Here is a 19,694-nt window from a genome sequence, read left to right as displayed (position 1 = left end):
TTCTTTGTGTTCTAGGCTAGCCTAAAACTCAGCATGCAGCATAGGATGGTATTGAACTTACAATGCTGCATTAGACTCTGGAGTGTTGGCACTATATAGATGTGCATCTCCCTACTGACTCTGTAGTAAGAAACTTCATAGAACTTGGCTGGCAGATAGACAGAGGTGCTTGTTACCAAACCCAATGACCTGAGTTCAATCCCCAGACCACACATGGTAGAAATAGAAAACCGATTCCTTCAAGCTCCATGTACATGTTAACACACACACACACACACACACACACACACACACATGGCTCCATGTACATGTTAACACACACACACACACACACACACACGGTGGGGGGGCATACATGGTAAAGCACACACACTAAATATATGTTAAAAAAAATGAAGAAATTTCACAGAACTGTGGGAGACAGAGGATGAAGTCATGTCCTCACTTCACACACACAGGCAGGGCCTTTTTCCTTACTCCATTCTCCACATGCTCCTTTATTCAGCAGCCTTCCTTTGCCAGCACTGTGACCAACAATGATGCATAACCAGCATGCATGGTGCTCAAACCTGACTAATCCTTCTGTATTCCCTGCCACTGTGAGCACTTTGATTTGAGCAGCTGAGCCGAAGGAGTTTAACTGTAAAAATGATAATAGGGATCTGCTTTATGCTGTATTTTAATGTGGGATTATCAGTAACAAGTGTTTGCTGAATATCCAGTCTCTATTGCTGTTGCTAAGTGGTGGTGGTCATGTTTAGAAATATATGTTGTAGTCTTTATCCTCAAGCCTTGTAACATACATAAGGAACAGATTACACACAAGGTCAAGTTACAGTAAGTTCACATCACATCAGCAATGATGACCAGCATTGAGAAATGTGAATTAGAAGGTCAGCCAGCAGATTAGGTGTGGTTGCAGGTGTGGGGTTCCACACAAATCTGGGAGTATTTCTATGTTTAAGCAAAGTGCGTTCCCTCTGGTCTCACATTATAGTCCATACAAAGGGTTCTGTTCTCAGTGTGTAGGGATTTTTGGTACTAGAAAGCAGCACTTAGCATGCACTTAATATCCTCTAGTTTAATTCTGGTACCATCTCTCCAAGACTAGCAATTCCCTGACTCCAGATGCCAATTGCAAGCCTCAGTTTAGCACAGCTGTGCTTGTTAGAGAGCACTCACTTCTGCTCACTAGTCTATTACTCAAAGGATATTCCAAATACTATAGCCATATGCGGAGGCAAATTTGTGGGGGTGTGTGGTGTGGAGCACCCATGCCTACTCTGGGTGTGCCACATTGCAGCAACCTCCACATGCTCGGCTATTCAGAAGATCAAAACCCACTCTCCTTGGGTTTTATGGATATTTTACTGCACAGGCATAATCGCTAGCAGGCTGAATGGGGAAACCAACAATGCCTATCTGTCTCATTGTTCTTCATATCCTCTTCCTCTAGGGATGGGACAGGACCCTTCTGGAATGAGGTTTTAAGTCAGAATTTCTGTTAAGTTGGCCCTCAGACAAAAAAGTGTTTGTGGAAGACAGGTATCTAGAACCCACTTTGGAGATGGCATTATGAGCCAAACAGTGACCAAACCCAAAACATATGTGTCAGAATATCACAATTTCTCATCTATACAGAAGACCTTGGTCTGTATACACTCAGGGATATCTTTAAGTAAGGTGATTTCCAGGAAAATTGTAAAATTGTTCATAGAAAAATGATTCAAACCACGTAAAATGTTTAGAACACAGGCCGGTATAAGACTTGGTGAGTGTACCTGTTCATCAAGTGCAAAGGTCCTGAATTTATCCCCTTTACTGAAAACCAGACCAAACCAATTATATCCAACAACAAGATAGACACTTCAAGAACAAAACAGTGTCTGAAGCCACTGGACCTTGACAAAACTAAACAAATTTTTTGAAAAAGTATTTATTCAGATAAGAACTATAGGTAAAATAACATTTTAGGTTATTAAAACTGAATCAGAGATACATTCTGCTTAGAAAATCTAAGCTTAGAGCTTATTTGAAGGTTATTTCTTATAGGCACCTAAAGAATGCTGAGAACAGGAAAACTGTGCTCCCCAGGGATAACCTCTTATGGGTCTCTAAAGCCAAGCTACTGCTCTGGAACCATATACATATGATTAACATTACACAATAAGGAGGTTGTATTTATATTTGTAAGCATGTGTGTGTGCATGCATGTGTGTGATATGTGTGTGTGTAGCAGTAACAAGTAGAGAAAAAGAGGCAATAATTTTTAGAGGGAACAAGGAAGGAATAGTACATGGGGGAGATTGGAAGGAGCAAAGAGAAGGGGGAAATGATGTAATTATATTTTAATTTTTAAAAAGAAGAGATAAGGAAGGGTGGTTTATTTCCAGCTGAGGGAGAAACTAGTGGAGACCTAGGGAAGAGAGATGATACATTTGTGGTGGTATATTTTGGAAGGCAGAGAGATTGGAAGATATAAATGCAAAGCTGAATGGTATTCTAGGTAAAGGAAAAGTACAAGCATAAATCAGGTTCTCCAAAGGAAAAGACTAAGGCAGGCAGGCAGGCAGGCAGGCAGGCGAGTGCGCGCGCGCGCGCACACACACACACACACACACACAAAGGGATTTATTACACTGCCTTGTGTAAACAAAGGTTAAATAATCCTACAATGGCCATCCCTAACTGAGAAAACAGAGAATGCAGTAGTTGCTTAGTCTAAGAAGCTAGAAACCTTAGAACAAGAGGGATCAATGAAGCAGCTCCAATCAGGAGCTGAAGGTCTGGAAGCCCCTTGGAGAGTCGCTGATGGGAGCTGGCATTCAAAGGCTAAAGAATTGCCAACATCTTGATCGCCACTGGGAATCGCAACAGCAGTGTACCCACTTAGGAAGGATTAAGTCAGGACATGAGGGAGCTTTCTCATCTAGCCACAGTTCAGGTCCTGTTGAAGGCAGATCTTCCCCTTCAGGTTACCAATCTCCATATCAATTGTCTGGAAATACCATCAAAGACACACCAGAGGCTGAGTACTAATTTTCTTAGCATCTCTTAATACAGTCATGCTGATAACTAACATTAACCATCACAATGTCTAGAAAAAGTAAAATCACGCCTTTGCCAAAATATCTTTGGTAGAGTTGATACTCTTTATAGTCTTGTCATGCTTATTGTATGTGTGTGGTGTTTGGAGGTCAGAGGACAACCTTTTTATCTCTAAGCACAGTTTCTTTGTTGTTAGCTATGTGTATGTTCATGGATATGCCTAAGCCCAGGATAACTGGCCATGAGCTTCTTCCAGGAATGCTCTGATCTCCACTTCCCATGTCTCTATGGGAGCACCTGGATTACAGACATTTGCTACTACAGTAGGTTTTATATGAGCTCTGGAGATTCAAATTCAGGCCTCATGTGTATACACCAATCACTTCTTTCTCCACCGAGCTATATCTCCAACCCATGGTGAACTTCTTGAGTCCAGACAGAGTTTAATTCCTTGAAATATGTCTTTTAAAAAGGAAGTATGAATTCAATCTAGTTGTTGGCTTGTTTTTTTAATAGGTCTAATTAGAATAGATTTTTCAAAAATTAGATATATTAGAAAAATAAGATTAATATATCATCCATCAGAAAATCAAATCTGAAACTTTGAAGCAGAGATCAAAGGAAGTAAAAGGAAAACACAAGAAAAGACAGTGAGAAAGGACACAGGATGGAAGCTGACAGCCATTTCTGAGGCCTGAAGGAGACCCTTAGCCTCTCATTTTAAAAATAAGTAAAATGTGTGGATATACTTCCCCAAAACTCTTCAAACTGAAATGTAGTGATCATTTCCCAAAATTTACATTTATACAATAACTCAGAATTTCATTGCAGAGGCAATGTTCTTAGATGACAAGGCAGTAGGTGTTTCTATTAAGTGTCTGTGTCTGATTGATACCATGGTTTTCACAGAGGGATAAAATATAGCCTGTAAAAGCACTGTCCATTGCTATCATCCCTTAGTGCACCACTAGATAGAATCACTAAGAGTTCAATGAGGCTTTTTACCTTTGAACTTCTAACCTATTACCAGAAGGCATTATCTGAAGAAATGACATTTTGCAAATTATTAAAATCTTATAATTATCTAAACCAAGAAGTTGCTCAAAGTCAGTTTCTTTCTACAATAATAAGGATCACCAGCTAGGAAAAAAGTTAGAATTGTAACACTTCCTAATAAGAAAAATTACTTTTGTTTTTCTAATCCAATGTTAGCTAAGTTTGTAGCTTCTTAAAAAAATATGTATGTATGTATGTATGTATGTATGTATGTATGTATGTTTTCTTTATCCCTTTTCATGGTAAACCAGCCATAGTTCAGGGCAGGTTCTTAATAAAATTAACCAGGTAGCTTCTAATGTATTCTAAAAGCCTTATTGGTACAATGAGTAAAAATTAATAATAGATAATTATACAGATTCACAGAAGAGTTTACTCCTCATGTAATTGTTAAGCAATTATCATAATTACGATAATCAAAGTCTATGTTCTGAGTAATTTCAGCACCTTTTTTGCAGGGAGGTGTATATGTTTTGGACATCAAGAGGAAGAACGCTACAGGTTGTCCTGGACCCTAGTTGTAAGAAGGAAAGACTATGTGTATAAGTAGCACTGGGTTGTCCTTCTCTTGCTTAACAAATGAGTATTCTTCACTTAGATAAGACACTGTTTTTGTGGAACAGAATGTTACCGACAATATTCCTCCTTTCATGCTAATAGTACCATAACCTCATGCATATACACAGGAATCTTAGAAACCATAATCCTATTTGTTACTTGGGGGAAAAAAAGCTATCTGAAAAACCTATATAAAGTTAATATTGAGATAAAAATAAATAGACTTAAGGAAAAATCCTACTAAGAGTTAATTCTGTTAATATGCTGAAACCATAAACTTTACCTTCTCGACTACCTCCTACGATAGTAAATTACTTTATACCACTGACAATTCAGTATCCCGAAACGTAGAATTACAGAATGTGCTCTTTCCCCAACAATGTGCTCATGCTAAACAGTCCATTCCTCCTTATACAAGCTGTATAAACACACTGCAATCAAACCCACCAAAGCTCACAAATCCCTGCTTTAAGTAATCTACAAAACGTCAGTCTAACACATATACAAGAAAAGTTCCTGCTAACACAACATTTTGCGTTTACAGTATTCTCAACAATACTTAAATCTGCATTGTTATAAAAAAGACACTCCCACCACAGCCTGACAACTCGCTTAGTTCTCTCATTTACAGAACACTGCAATAATATAAAGAAGGCTTTACTATTAATCCAGGTTTTACTACAAAGCAACCCATTATTTTTCTGTCAAAAGCTGGCAGGAGTGCCAAGTGTCTGTCATCCAATTCAGGGGATTAAGTCTTCTTTTATAGTCTGATACTTGTACCAATTTATAAAAATACAGATATAGTTTCTTAGAGTTGGTCACAGTCTATATTTTGGCTTGGATTCAGGAGCAGAGGTTGACTATGACAGCTGGCAGGAAACTCGGGAGAATATATCCTCCTCCTTTAGTCACCATATCTCTGTTGCCATAGTGATTAATCCTTAATTGAATGCTGTCTTTGTACATTCTTTTCAGAAAACTTTAAGTAAACTTAAGTTGAGGACACACAGCTGATTGAGAAAGGAGGCACTGCATCACCACAGGTGCAGCTAAACTGTGTGACACACACCACAGGCCAAGTGAAATCGGTGACACACGTCAACACAGGTAGAGTTCTGTGACACACACACCACAGGTACAGTGGAGTCTGACACAGCACCACAGGTACGGTGAAGTTTGGTGATACAGTCCACATAATAAAAGAACACACTGATTCTAATAAAGGCGCGTACACACACACACACACAAACACACACACACAGTGTATTCAACAATAATCAAAGAAAAAGAGGCCATCAATGTGACAGGGAGTGGGGAAGGCATGGTAGGAGATGGAGGGAGGAAAGAGAAGAAAAATAAAGCTAATATAATTAAAGGTAAAACATGCTTGCTTGGTGGTGGTAGCACACACCTTTAATCCCAGTACCCAGAAGGCAAAGGCAGGTGAATCTCTGTGAGTTCAAGGCCAGCCTGGTGTACAGATTGAGTTCCAAGACAACCATAGCTATACAGAGAAATCCTGTTCAGAAAAAAGGAAAAGGCAAACATGTTCTTATTTTGCATACTATTTCATATAATTTGTATTATCAAATAGTGAAGGCATAATTACAAATTTATTTTGAGAGAGCTTTTAGTTTACATCATCTATAAAATGTTCTACAAATAAAAATAAGTATAAACTATAAGGATCAAGAAGAAACATGAAAAAGTTAGTGTATTTTAGGCCTTTCCTAAAGACATGGGTTAATTTTAAAAGTAGATTCTGTTTTTGTTATTTTGGTTATCAATTATTAGCTTAAAAATACTAAGGAACTCTGAGGGATCACAGAAGTTGTCTAGTACTGAGTGCCAATTACTTCTTATATAATCCATTTTGTATATATATTTCTTTGCAGGTTAGCTAAAGGCTGTGTATTAGAGTTCTCTAGAGTCATAGAACTTATGTAATATCTCTATATATTAGGGTAATTTATTATAATGACTTACAGTCTGCAATCCAACTAACTCAAGGAGAAACCCAGGAAGCTCCCATAAGTCTAATTTTCTTCTTTAAAAAAAAAGACTTATTTTGGGACTGGAGAGATGGCTCAATGGTTAAGAGCACTGACTGCTCTTCCAGAAGTCCTGAGCTCAATTCCCAGCAACCACATGGTGGCTCACAACCATCTGTAATGGGATCTGATGCCCTCTTCTGGTGTGTCTGAAGATAGATAGCTACAGTGTACTCATATACATAAAATAAATAAATCTTAAAACTTAGAAAAAAGAGATAGCTAAGTAGAATATATTGCTCTATCTATCTATAGTCTACCTTTCTCTCAATCCTTAACTTTTAAATTCATATTTCTGTAGTCATGAGTTTTACTTTGCACTCTGGTTTTATTGTTAAGACAGTCTGAATCCTAATGAAGACAGCTGGAAAGTTCAGAGGGATTTCCCCCTTCTTCATCCTTAAAAGCAACATTACATTTTATCACTGTTATATGCAACATGTACTTTTAGCTTCTACCCATAAAACAATAAACAGTAAGCTTTTAAATGAATACACCAATGAATACATATTTAAAAGCCTTTGATGAAAATGGTCACATATAAACCAAAAAATAATATATATATATGAAAATAATAGGAAAAATCCACAGGATTTATTACTTTAACATTATGAAAATCCTTCATAAAAGCCAATATAAAAGCCTAGAATCTTGTGTATGTATCTTTCAGATAAAAAAATAAAACAGTACAAACAAAAAACCTGAAGAAGCTCAATTTATATTTTTCTTCTTTCATAGAAGAAGTAGTAGTTTGGGGTTATGATTTAATATGTACAACCCTTACAGGTTGTTTTGAATTTGGGGACATAAAAAAAATGAAACTATTAGTCAACTCAGTATTATTGGGCATTTTAATTTAGATTTGTCATTTAATTTGTCTTAGCTACTTTTCTTTGCTGTGATAAAATGCCACGATGAAGGCAATGTATGAAAGAAAAAAGGTTTATTTGGAGCTTAGCATTTCAGAGGGTTAGAGTCCATGACCATCACTGCAGGGAGGCTGCTAGCAGGGAGGCAAGCAAGGGCTAAGGTAGGCAGAAGTTAAGCACTCACATCTTGATCCATAATTCAAAGGCAAAGAAAGAACTCTGTGGATAGTTAGAGTCATTTGAAACCTCAGAACCTGCCCACAGTGACACACCTCCTTCAACAAGGCTAATCACATCTCCTAATCCTTCCAAACAGTCCCAACAACTGGGGACCATTCTCATTCAAACCACCACAAGTCCTAAACATCTTCTATGATTGCAATTATTATGTCATATGGCTTTTCAATACTTAGCTGTGTGTCTCTTAACAGATTTAACAGCTATTTTGAGGGTGTAAAGAGGACCCTATTGATAAACTTTTGTGAGAAGCAAGATAAAAACTAACTTTTTTTTACCTTAGAACTGCAAACCGCCACATTAGCAGGGAGCTGGGAAAACTGCTTCAGCTCAAACACATCGCGCGTTGCCCACCGGCTCATGTGGTTTTCAGCTCTGCTTGATCCGATCACATTCTGATTAGAGTGGATATATGCCACTTCCTGAACACCATCTAGGAGGCAACAATGTTTATCATCTAATTCATCACCATGAAGCAATAGGGTTCTAATTATCAACAGCCCACTAAGAACAGGAAATACCTATTTTGTTATTTCCTCTATTTTTTGAGACAGTCTTGCTATGTAGCCCAGGCTAGTCTCAAACCTGTGATTCTTCTGCTTTAGCCTCCTAGCTATGCATGAATGCATGCATGCCCACTCACTTTCCTTCTCTTTTTCCAGATAGTGCCTTACTTTGTCTCCCTGGCTGGCTTGGGGCTCACTATACAGTCCAGGACAGTCTTGAATTCATAGAAATCCACCTGCTCTTGAATCTCCAGTGGGGATTAAAGAGTGTGGCATTAAAGTTGCCCACCATGACACATGGGTATACTTCATTTACTTTAAAATTATTACCTTTTTTGTTTTCTTGAGACTAAGGCTAATAACTCTGTAGCCCAGGATAGCCTATAATTCATGCCAATTCTATCTCAGTCTCCTGAGTGTTGTTAAAATTACAGGTATAAATCATCATGGCTAACTTCTTACTTTATTTTTAAACTTTAAACAAATTTTTGTTACTATCACAATGTTTTCAAAAGTAAATGGAAAAGAAGTTCAAATATTCCAGGCTAACTTGGAAATGACTTTCTACTTTAATCAATGTGAAACCGGCTGAGATTAAGTAACAATTTTTAAGTTTAAATCTGAAATAGAGGTTTGTCTGTGCAAATCATAGTTAATGGTCCTCTATAGATTTTTTCTTCTTTGTAAATTTCAAAATGTTTCCGCATTTAAGGAAGGGGCCTAGGTTTATCTGCTCCTTAAAAAAAGTACTTGATGGCACTGATGGAAGGGAGCATGGAGTCTATGATCAGGGAACTGTGTTTGATCGGTGGGACTAGTTTTATTGTTTGTATTTTGTCCTTTTTGTACACATGCCCAAAGAATGTCAAGATGAGTGCTTTTTAGGAAATGAAAAAAAAATTAACTCATAGCTTTTCTCTAAAAGAGATTTTAAAAGTAGCTGGGTTTTTTTTTTTTTTTTTTTACTGCTTTGCTTCTAGGCTCTAATAACTTATTTTGAAATTGTGGTCATAAAAGAGTAGGCTAGAACTGAGGCCTGTAAAATATCCCTCAAACAGCCCTGGCAATGACCTCAACACTCTGCTGTCTTAGCCCTGAACTACCCAGTAATCACCAAGCACAAAACACAAGATACTGCTACGTCATGTAAATGTAATTAAAAGTTATCAGGAAAACACCTACATGCTACATAAAATATCACTACTTCCAACTGCTGACACCTGCAGCTAAAAGGCTCAAATAATAATTTTTAAAAGCACTGTAACAATTCCTTAAGCCTCTGATTTCACTCTAGTAAACAAACCAGTGATAATCCTGTACTGAGTTAAAACTGGTACCAAAATATACATATATATCATAGGAAAAATTTAAATGAATCTTAACCATAATAGAAAGCCTAATATTTAAATAAATAACATTTAACAATTAAGGTACCTGTAGCACCTTATTTCATATTTGTCCACATGATTTATGGGAAGTAAGACACTTGTAAAGTAATACTAAAATGATCACTAAGCAGTCTGAACAGAGGTTGTTCATTTCCTCAGAATCCTCAAGTGAACTCAAATAGCAACTAGACAATACAAGTAGACACCTATGGACCACATGAAAACAAAATAGATGACAAGACATCCCATGAGCCCTAAATTACAACCAAGTGGAGGCAATCTGGCAATAGAAACTATAAAACAGCAGTTTTCAACTTGTGGGTTGATAACCCTTAAGGGTGTCAAATGACTCTTTCACAGGGGTCAACTAAGACCACTGGAAAATAGATACTTACAATTTGTAACAGTAGCAAACTTACATTATGAAGTAGCAATGAAAAGAATTTTATGGTTGGGGGTCACCACAGCATGAGGAACTATATGAAAGAGCTACAGCGCTAGGAAGGTTAAGAACCCTGCTATATAGTATCAAGCATCTGTGTTATGGAAGAGAAAATCAACAGGGTGTGGCATATGACAGACCTAAGAACAGGAGCAACATTTTGAGAGAATTAGAAGGCACAAAGGGTCACCCAGAGGTAAGCAGCTTCTGGGAAGGCTTCTGCTCACCAGAGTTGAGGGGACCATAAGGAGGCCTTAGGAGGCACTTAGCAAGCTTACTACATAAATTCTTACACTAACCCACTAACCAGTGCTCCTGCCCAAACGGAGCCCAGCAGAGAGAAGCAATGTGGTAGGGGGCAGGGAGGATGGGGCAGGAGGCAGGTGGTAGGGGGCAGGGGAGTAATCAGAGTGGGCAGAAGAGTAGGATTCAACAATAAGCAGGAAAAAAGGGACCAAGCAGCAGAGACATTTCTTGCCAGAAATGAAGGGCTCAAAAACAGATGAAAACCACAGCCAATGTTAAACAAGGTTAGAACATGAAAGAAGACACAGATTAACAATATAAATCACAATCAGAATAACTTAGAAACGAGTGACGGAATGTCTCAAAAAGACTTAGACATTAAGAAGACGTTCTTTGGAAATGAAGATTAATCTAGAAGAAACACGAAGAAATAAGATAAAGACAAAAAAAAATCCAAACAAATGAAAACATTAAATGAAAAAATAATTTTAGAGTGATGAGTTCTCAAGACAGGCAACAAAGAAGGAACATCTGAACAATGGAGAGATGTGAACAAGTAACTAACAACAGCACAAATGTTCCTGAGAGACCGAGAGGAAACTATACTTGCACATGAGAATATGGACTCAGAATACAGACAAATTATATATATATAATTTATATATCTCTATATAAAATATATAAATATAAATTTATATGAATATATATATATATATAATATAAAGGCATCCATACAAAAAATATGACCACTGAAAAGTTTCACAAATACTGCTCACTCACAGGTAATACAGATATCAAGCATGTCTGACTGCTGCGAATGGTGAGGAAAATGCAGACTGAGAGAAACTGTAAGTAAACTCTATGGTACTGTGAGGATAGAGGAGGATTCTGATTGCAGACTACATAAAATGAACTAAGCGGACAAGACTAAACTATACTATCACAGAATATACATTCATGTAACAAAACCTTGGCAATATATGTAAGGAATGACTATACAAGTCAGTAGTAATTGTAGAGAAATGTTTTCAGAATGTTTAGTTACCTAATATTTTATCCATTGAGTTGCATATCTGCTCTTGATTGACAACTACTCTTTCATTTAAAAAGCTTGCTGGTTTTCTTGGTATAAAAGTGTTATTTTTCTTATCGGGGCCAGGGAGCTTGGGGACAAAGCTGGTTTTATCTTTTACAGTTTCTGCTCTGTGACTTAGTTTAGTGAAATTCAAGTGGCTGACAGATAAATTGTCATCAGAGGACGAAAACTCCTCAATAACCTGAGAGCTACAGTCTCCACCAGCTGCACACACTTGATTTGCTTCCTTTGCCGGAACGGGAGAATTGTCAAGTTTCCTTTTGTTTTCCTTTTTTCTCTTAAATTTCAAGGAAGCAGTGGCTCTCTGCCTTCTTATTCTTGACTTGGGGAACATGTCAATGTCATCAGACTCATCGCTAATATCATCTGCACCTTTCCTTTTCCTAACAGATTCTGAAGTCATGTTCTCAAGACACAAGAGATTTGAAACTGGTCCACTTCCTCTGCCACTGTTCTGTCTGCCATCAGTACGATTTACTTTCTTAAGGTTTTCTGTTTCAGAATCTTCAGATTCATCTAAGTGTATATGGTTCTTAGGGATTCTCTGAGTGGGATACTGTGTAGGAAAGATGACATCACTGTCTTCTGACTCTGTGTCACTCTGTCCCATGCAATGATGTCCAGCTGTATTGTGACCCTTTGTTCCATCAACAGATTCAGAAGAAACATTCTGTTCTAAAGTCTTCTTGCTTTTATCAGAAACACATTTTTCATCTGGAGTTTGGATGTTATCTGATTTCTGATGTTTTGAAGTACAAACAGAGTCCCAAGTCTTCTGACAAGCAGCCTGTCTGGCTTCTGCTGAAAGGCACATGGGCTGCTCATCAGAACTGTCGTCACTAGAGATAGAGTTTCCATCACCGTCCTGGACTGACTTACACTTTGCCTCAAACAATTTAGAGAATCCACACTGTAGCAAAGTGAGCTGTGCTGAGGAGCCTGGAGTTCTACTAGAGTCAGAGACTTTGTGTTTAGCAGTCTTTCCCAAAGAAGGGCCCACTGACTCCTCATCACTGATGTCACTGTAGAGCTCACAAACATCTGTGGGTTCTTGATAGTCAGGGTCTCTAGGCTACATGAAAAGCAGACAGAAACATTAGAAAACATGAAGGAAGAGTTGTATGCCGTGGCGCATGTTTGTAGTAAGAAAAGCAAAGGACTTGAAAAACTGACAGGAGGATCAGGGGTTCAAGATCATCCTCTACTTTACCTGGAATTAAAGGCCAGTCATGACTATATGAGACCCTGTCTCAAGAAGAATATTTGCTACAAAATTATATCCAACTCCCTTTTCACAGTAACCCACGTTAAGGGTAACCTTCAGTTCCCTAAAATTGAGGCTTAATTTGTTGAGATTTTGGGAAAGTTATATGATACTTCTGCCAATATTTGACATTTGTGTTTATCTAAATTAAAAAAAAAAAATTCAACCTGGGCCAGCAAGATGGATCAGAGGGAGAGGCACCATCACCAAGCCTAACAAACTGACCCTGATCCCCAGGAACCAACTTGGTATGCACACAAAATAGGTGAATAAAAATAAGTTTCTTAAGTTCAAGGTCAGTCAGCTCACATCAATTTAAATCTCAAAAAAAAAAAACCCAAAAACCCAAAAGCCCAAAAAACAAGAACAACAAACAACCCAGCAAGAATAGCAGCGTAAAAATCTTCTGCATGTTTCCTGTATCTTACACCTAAAATGGCCTCTGTTAACAGCACAGGTCTCATGAACTGGTGAAGAGACCCTAAAGTCACAGACTCAAAGAATACAATACTTGTTCTGATTTTTTCAGAATGGTTTTGATATACAATAATGGTCATTTCTCTATTTAACTTGTCCTTTAGTAAAATAATAATGATAATAATAATAATGTTGGTGTGTTTACTCACACAAGGTGTTTAATTTGGGGTTGACTACTCCTGAATTTGTTTTTTTATGAATATTGATCACTTTAAGTAATTAATTTCATTCACTTTGTGTCCCTGAGTTTTTAGAAATTTCTCTTTTTTAATACTGAAAAATGAAAAAAAGAGTAAAGGAAAGATATCACAGTCCATATTTTCTGGTTACTCACTGTTTCTAGTTTCTGTGCTGAAGGTTCCCCTTTCAACCATGTTGTGGCTGTCATGATGCCAGCTTCCACCTGGCCTTCTCTCTGTAATGCCCACAAGGAAGAATATAAATACAGGGTAAAAACAACCAACAAAACAAAACAAAAACAAAAACAAAACAACCAACCAACCAACCAACCAACCAACCAACCAACCAACCAACCAGCAAAGGCAGGCTAAACATAAGAGGATTTGCATTCTAAACAACACTTTCTCATTTTCTAAGTAAGAAACTCATACAATTTCACAGAATAGAAAACTAGTGCCTGTGTTCAATTTCACTAAAAGTACTGTGAAGTTAGGAGGCACAAAAGTGTCAAACATTTGCCCAGGAATTCTGCCTACATCAGCTGCTCTTACCTAATTTAAGAGTACACCATAACACCGCCACATCCAAGCATCAGAATGCTGAGTGTACAAACCATGATGCCCCAGCTTCTGTCACTAGTGCATTTGCTACTCATATCTACTACAGAACATTACTGGGCAATTCAACTACTTGGAGTCAGTCATTATGTAGAACAGTAGACACTGCAGAGCAGGACACAGACAATAAAGGCCTTCTTTCTACGCACATGTGCTCATCCTTAATGATCACAGAGATGACGTTATATGTAACACTGACAGCACATGTCCATTATGTGACTGTCTTACACCTTCGCCAGTGCTCATCATGAATGACTACTGCAGCAACATGTAACCCTCACGGTACACGCCCCCTGTGTGAATGTCCTCCGCCTCCGTCAAGACTGGCATTGCTCAAAGACACGGAGTAATTTTTTTTTAACTTTACATTGCTTACTAAATGAAGTACAATTAAGAATTTTACTACAAAGTCCCAGAAGCCAAGGGAAATAATCCGGAGCTGCCCTTGTCTGATTCCTCATCTATGTAGTAAGGAGATGGAAAGGGATGATACTCCAGGGCTTTATGATCTCCACACTAATATCAGCTGGAAAACAGGTCAATATTCTCAGTGTTCTGGTAAATTAATGAACTAAAGGAATTTTTAAAGCCATGTAAGTGTCTCATTTTAAGAATAAGAAACATCTGTACTGAGCATGAACATAGTCGAGAGTTTGAAATATTGGTGCGGAATTTTTATTGGGAACAGAAAATAAAAAATCTCTCAGAGACATGAGAGTACATCTCAGGGAGTATTTTGTAACTTCTAATCAAAACATATTTTACAGTTTTGTTTATTTAGGAAAAAAAATCTTAATTTTTTTAGTTCTCAATTTCAACAGCTGTTTTCAGACTAATAAATCCCTCTCAACTCTGTCTGTTTATAAATGGGCATAAAGGCCATACTATCTCATATGTAGATTGGACTCATAATGCATGTATATTATCCATGAGTAAGTTTTGGCTTTGAGGTACAATTCATTTCTCATTTCTTTAAATGTAGAAATTCTAAACATGTATTTTAGATAAGGAAAACCAGAAATTTCTCTGAAAAGGAAACACTAATTGTATTTCAGAATTCCTGAATGATAAAACTGTACTTAAAACATTATTGAACAGGTCACAGAACAATTTCACACCTCCAGGATGTCTCTTGTAAGACACGACCCTTGGGACCTTAGTTTGAAGAGGTTGTGGACACCAAAGAGCTCTCCCCGATGCTCTTTTGATCCTTGGACTGCTTCAAAGTATCGTTTGGCATTTTCACTTCCAACCACCACACAGTGAAGTTGCTATAACAGAAAAATACAAGATAGTTTTGAAGTGTTTGCTCCAACAGTATGTCAGAATTTCCTGGCACTCCCTGCATACACACAACTTTAGCTGGGCTGGCTGAATAGCCTTAGGGAGGAGATTTTGTTTTAATTTCCCTGCAGATGTTGCCATTATGGGGAAATAATAATAATCTGGCCACCTCATTGGAACACACATTTTACATTTCCTATTTTATCACTGAATCAAGATTCCATTATTATAAATGTTTAGTAATGAAAGCTGATATCTGAATACACTTTTTTCTTTAAAATTATTACATTAAAAACTAATATTGGCAGAATTATTATATCACTTTATGTTACAATCTAAAGTAAGTATACAATTAACACGCTGATGCCAAGCTAACTGTAGATTTAAAACTTCTTGAGGAAGTGCCATCCTCAAGAGTTTTAAGAACACCAACAATTAGTCATTAAGGATGTATACTATCTTAGCATCACCATACGAATGCACTCGCCACTGCTGACTATCATAACATAATGAAAACATGTAAAATGTAAACATGATCTCTGAGAAACCCTGTGATATATGAGTTCAAATGGCCTAGAAAAAGAAGAAAAGTAATAGCTTCAGGAAGGAGAAAGCAAACATGGAAAATGTTACCAAACTGAAAATTTGGGCAATCTGAAGTTCTGTGAGCTGTTTTTCTGTAAATTTTTCTACATAAAATGGTATGCATGTGTGTACATATGTAATCCAGGAAGAGGAGACAATTTCAAATGCCAAACTTGATTGCATGTGGTGCTCCAAATGAAGGAGCACAGGTGCTGGATAAATGTTATTTTAAACCACAGATTATCAGAGTCTGTGCACATGAGTATAGCACATAAATCCAAGTCCTTTTACCAAAATCTAAGTACTTTTACCTAAAATGGCTTGTTATGTACTTCTGGGCATTGAGAGTGACTTTCTTGTGCATACCAGCAAAAAATGTGAGGTATCTTTCTTGTTTACATGCAGTGTTTCTATTTGTTGCTTTCTCTTTGGAGCAGACAACTGTTGACTGCACTGTGCTCAGCTGAGAAGAGTGCATGCTAAGGCATCTATCAAGTATATCACTTGGTACTCTAAGCCCAGAAGTCCTTTCTTGTGTTAGTGGTTGACACTGCAATGAGAAGGAGAAAGTTGTGTCTGATTTTCTGGTAGTCTGCCCCTGACTGAGTCTCTGTGGGTTTCTTTCTTTTCTGTCTTTAAGAGCGCTCTAAACAATTTCTGGACCCTTGAGAAACTTTCTGTGTTCTAACATAATTATAGCTGTTTTTTCCTTACTTTTTATTCTTTTCTCCAAAGAATGTGAGGCTCAATATATATATATATATATATATCTTCAAACCCTGTGTTATATCTTTTCCTTATATGATCACTACCTTATCTTTGTATATATCATATAAAGTTCTAAACACTAAATTACACTGTCTCCTGAAATTTTTCTTATATATTATTATGCAGTACATAATAAGCCATTTAAGTAAAAGTAAAATGCATGTAATAATAGGTTGAAAAAACACATGATTAAGGAAACAGTAATGAGGACTAGTCTAAGACAGTACACAAAACAAGAGGTCCTAAGGAACAGCCTCATGTTTTTCATGAGCTAGAATTTAACCTAGAATAGAAATTCTCTCAAGTAGTTGTGTCATATCAAAGACCATAAACCAAATTGTTTCCTTCAGACCTAACTGATTTAAGAAAATACACAAACTGCTGTGTAAATCCTATTTTTAGAATGAAGAAGTTAGCATGAGTTTTAAGATTGGATCATTTTTAGTAACTACCACCACATGTGACAGATGTTTGTTCTTAAATAGATGCCAGCCAAATATACAGGGAGCAATTCAAATTTAATACTTGTAATTAAACCTGAACCTCAGTCCAGAGTTTCTCAAATGAGCAGTTCTAAATGAATAAATGTTTATTTATAGGCATAAAAGGAACATAAATTGATATCCTACACATTATTAAAGAGCCAATGAGATTTCAGATGAACACACAGAGCAGCAAGCAGCAGCAGCTGAAGCTCAGGCTGCACAGTCTCATATACTGGGCGTCTCTGCAGTCGGCTTCTCTCTGGTGTATCTCATATCTCTAAGGCAGTGCTTCTCAATCATGTCTAGGCACATACAGAAGAGGGTGACATATGAACAACAGCCTGAAGTGAAAAGAGGAGGTTCGTTAGGGCTGTCAGGTGGCTCAGACATTCTTGTTGCCATGAGCACCTGAAACTCACCTGTGGCACACATGTCACACCTGAAACTCATCGGTGGCACACATACATACCACACTTTGGCTCACCATTTGGGGATGTGTGCCTCACTATTTAAATTGTGATCAGTGGACTAAGAACTGGCATTCCTGGGAGCTAGTTAAAAATGCAATCTTGGGCTGTACCTCAGACCTACTTAATCAGAACCTGTATGTCAACAAAATCCCGAGGTGATTTAAATGTATGTTAAGGTTTAAGAACTATTGCTTTAGGGGCTGAAAAGACGGCTCATTGGTTAAGAGCATGAGCTGTTCTTCCAGAGGATCTCAGTTCAATTTCTAGCACCCATATGGCAGTTCACAACTGTTTGTAACTCCAGGTCCAGGGGATCCAACACCCTTAAACAGACACACATGCAGGCAAGCAAAACACCAATACACATGAAATTAGAAAAATAAAATAAAAAAAGGTATTGCTTTAAGAATATTGCTTTCAGGAGTAAAATTCAATAAACTTAACAATTACTCTATGTTATAGAAGCATATTTAAAAGTATATTTGATACTCATAGTAAATTCCATACTAGGGTAAAATTTAAAAATTTAAAATTTATATTTGTTCCTAATTTCTAAAAACAGACAGACACTAACTTCTTACACAAATGAGGCATATTCTTACCTGCTTGTAGACCTGTCGTAAGTACATGATCTCCTCCACAGTCCCCAAGGATATTAGCCTAAGCACTTTAACATCTCTACACTGCCCAATCCTATACGCTCTGAAAATTAAAAACAGTAAGTCAACTAAAACAGACTGTAAGGGGGCAGGAGGGACTAACTACAAAAGGTGTAAGGAAACCTGTGGCAAAAGGGGATACATTCATTATCTTAATTGTGGCGATGGTTTCACTGGTGTACACAATCATCAAAACTTAGCAACTGCAAACATTAAGTAATTCAAATTTACTGTATATGTGCCAATTATACCTTAATAAAAATGGTCTAAAAAGATTAAAAAAGTACCCCCAAACATCAAACTAAAAATCAATCTTGTTAAAAATAATTAATTGAAAAAAAGTAGATGACATTAAGAGCTGATACCCATCTCCAAGGTCTGAGTGAATCACTGAGCTACCAGGTTGTGTTATCAATCATGACACTAGTTATCACTCTATGCTGATTCTCCACAGTAGTTACCTATGGGTCTGTTCCCTATGACTTCTCAAACAGGCTTTATTGGATGCTCTGAATGAAGTCACACTCCTAAACACCTGTAGAGTTCTTGAGGTGAATGGGGCAAGATTCTACTAATATTTGGTATTCTTTCATAGAGAAGACTTTTGAGTCCTGCAAACCTTATTTCTGCAGAAGGGAATAGAGGGGCTATAAAAAAAATCAGAAAAGGATACAAGAAAATACTGTGTGTGTGTGTATGTATGTATGTGTGTGTGTGTAGCCCATTATTTTGTGTTAGAATGCTTGTCCTTTAATCTCCACAGGTGAAATTTGAATGCATATTATTTTGTACCTATACTTCATCAGGTTCTTGGTTCCTCAAACAGGGACTTGCAAGTGATGGGTCTTCTACTATGCAGAGATAAATATAAAGGGACCACTTTACAACACATAGGTAAATACCTTGATTTCTCTCCGTTCTTCTAGAGAGTGGAAGGAGATGGTCTGGGAGGGGAACACACTGAGGGGGAGCGGGATAATAGGCCGTAGTGATATACATGAAAAAATACAGAATTAGGAGCGAGGGAGGTAAGTCAGTCAGTAAAGTACTTGCCATGAAAACATGACGACCTGATTTTGATCCCACCCCCTACATAAAACCCAGGTGTGGTAGCAAGTGCATGTGATTCTAGCGCTGGGTAGGTGCAGACAGGAGGATCCCTGGGGCTGGCTGGGCAGCAAGCCTAGCCACTTTGGCAAGATCCAGGTCAGTGATAGATCCTATCTCAAGAAACAAGGTGTCACTCCTGAAGAACAAATACTCATACCACACACGTGACATAAAAACAAACACACAAATAGAAAGTACAAAATCACACAAAATGTTCCAAGACCAGAGAGAGAGAGAGAGAGAGGAAGAAGAAGAAGAAGGAGGAGGAGGAGGAGGAGGAGGAGGAGGAGGAGGA

The 19,694-nt window shown here is 37.6% G+C and overlaps 1 protein-coding gene across 1 annotated transcript in view; it reads right to left on the bottom strand.

Moving 5' to 3' along the window:
* Ercc6l2 (ERCC excision repair 6 like 2) overlaps positions 1-19,694 on the bottom strand; it is an 82,342-nt gene that overhangs the window by 14,959 nt on the left and 47,689 nt on the right. The window contains exons 13-17 of the mRNA XM_028781252.1: positions 18,233-18,332; positions 15,157-15,309; positions 13,576-13,656; positions 11,450-12,572; positions 8,101-8,255 (exon numbers count right to left, since the gene is read on the bottom strand). Of these exons, the coding sequence (XP_028637085.1) occupies positions 8,101-8,255; positions 11,450-12,572; positions 13,576-13,656; positions 15,157-15,309; positions 18,233-18,332 (1,612 nt within the window). The remainder of the gene's footprint in view (positions 1-8,100; positions 8,256-11,449; positions 12,573-13,575; positions 13,657-15,156; positions 15,310-18,232; positions 18,333-19,694) is intronic.

This window comes from Grammomys surdaster, unplaced genomic scaffold (assembly GCF_004785775.1).
Source record: "Grammomys surdaster isolate TR1022 unplaced genomic scaffold, NIH_TR_1.0 375, whole genome shotgun sequence".
Taxonomy (NCBI): Eukaryota; Metazoa; Chordata; class Mammalia; order Rodentia; family Muridae; genus Grammomys; species Grammomys surdaster.
Note: the sequence above shows the minus strand (reverse complement) of the source record. Positions and strands in the feature narration are given on the sequence as shown.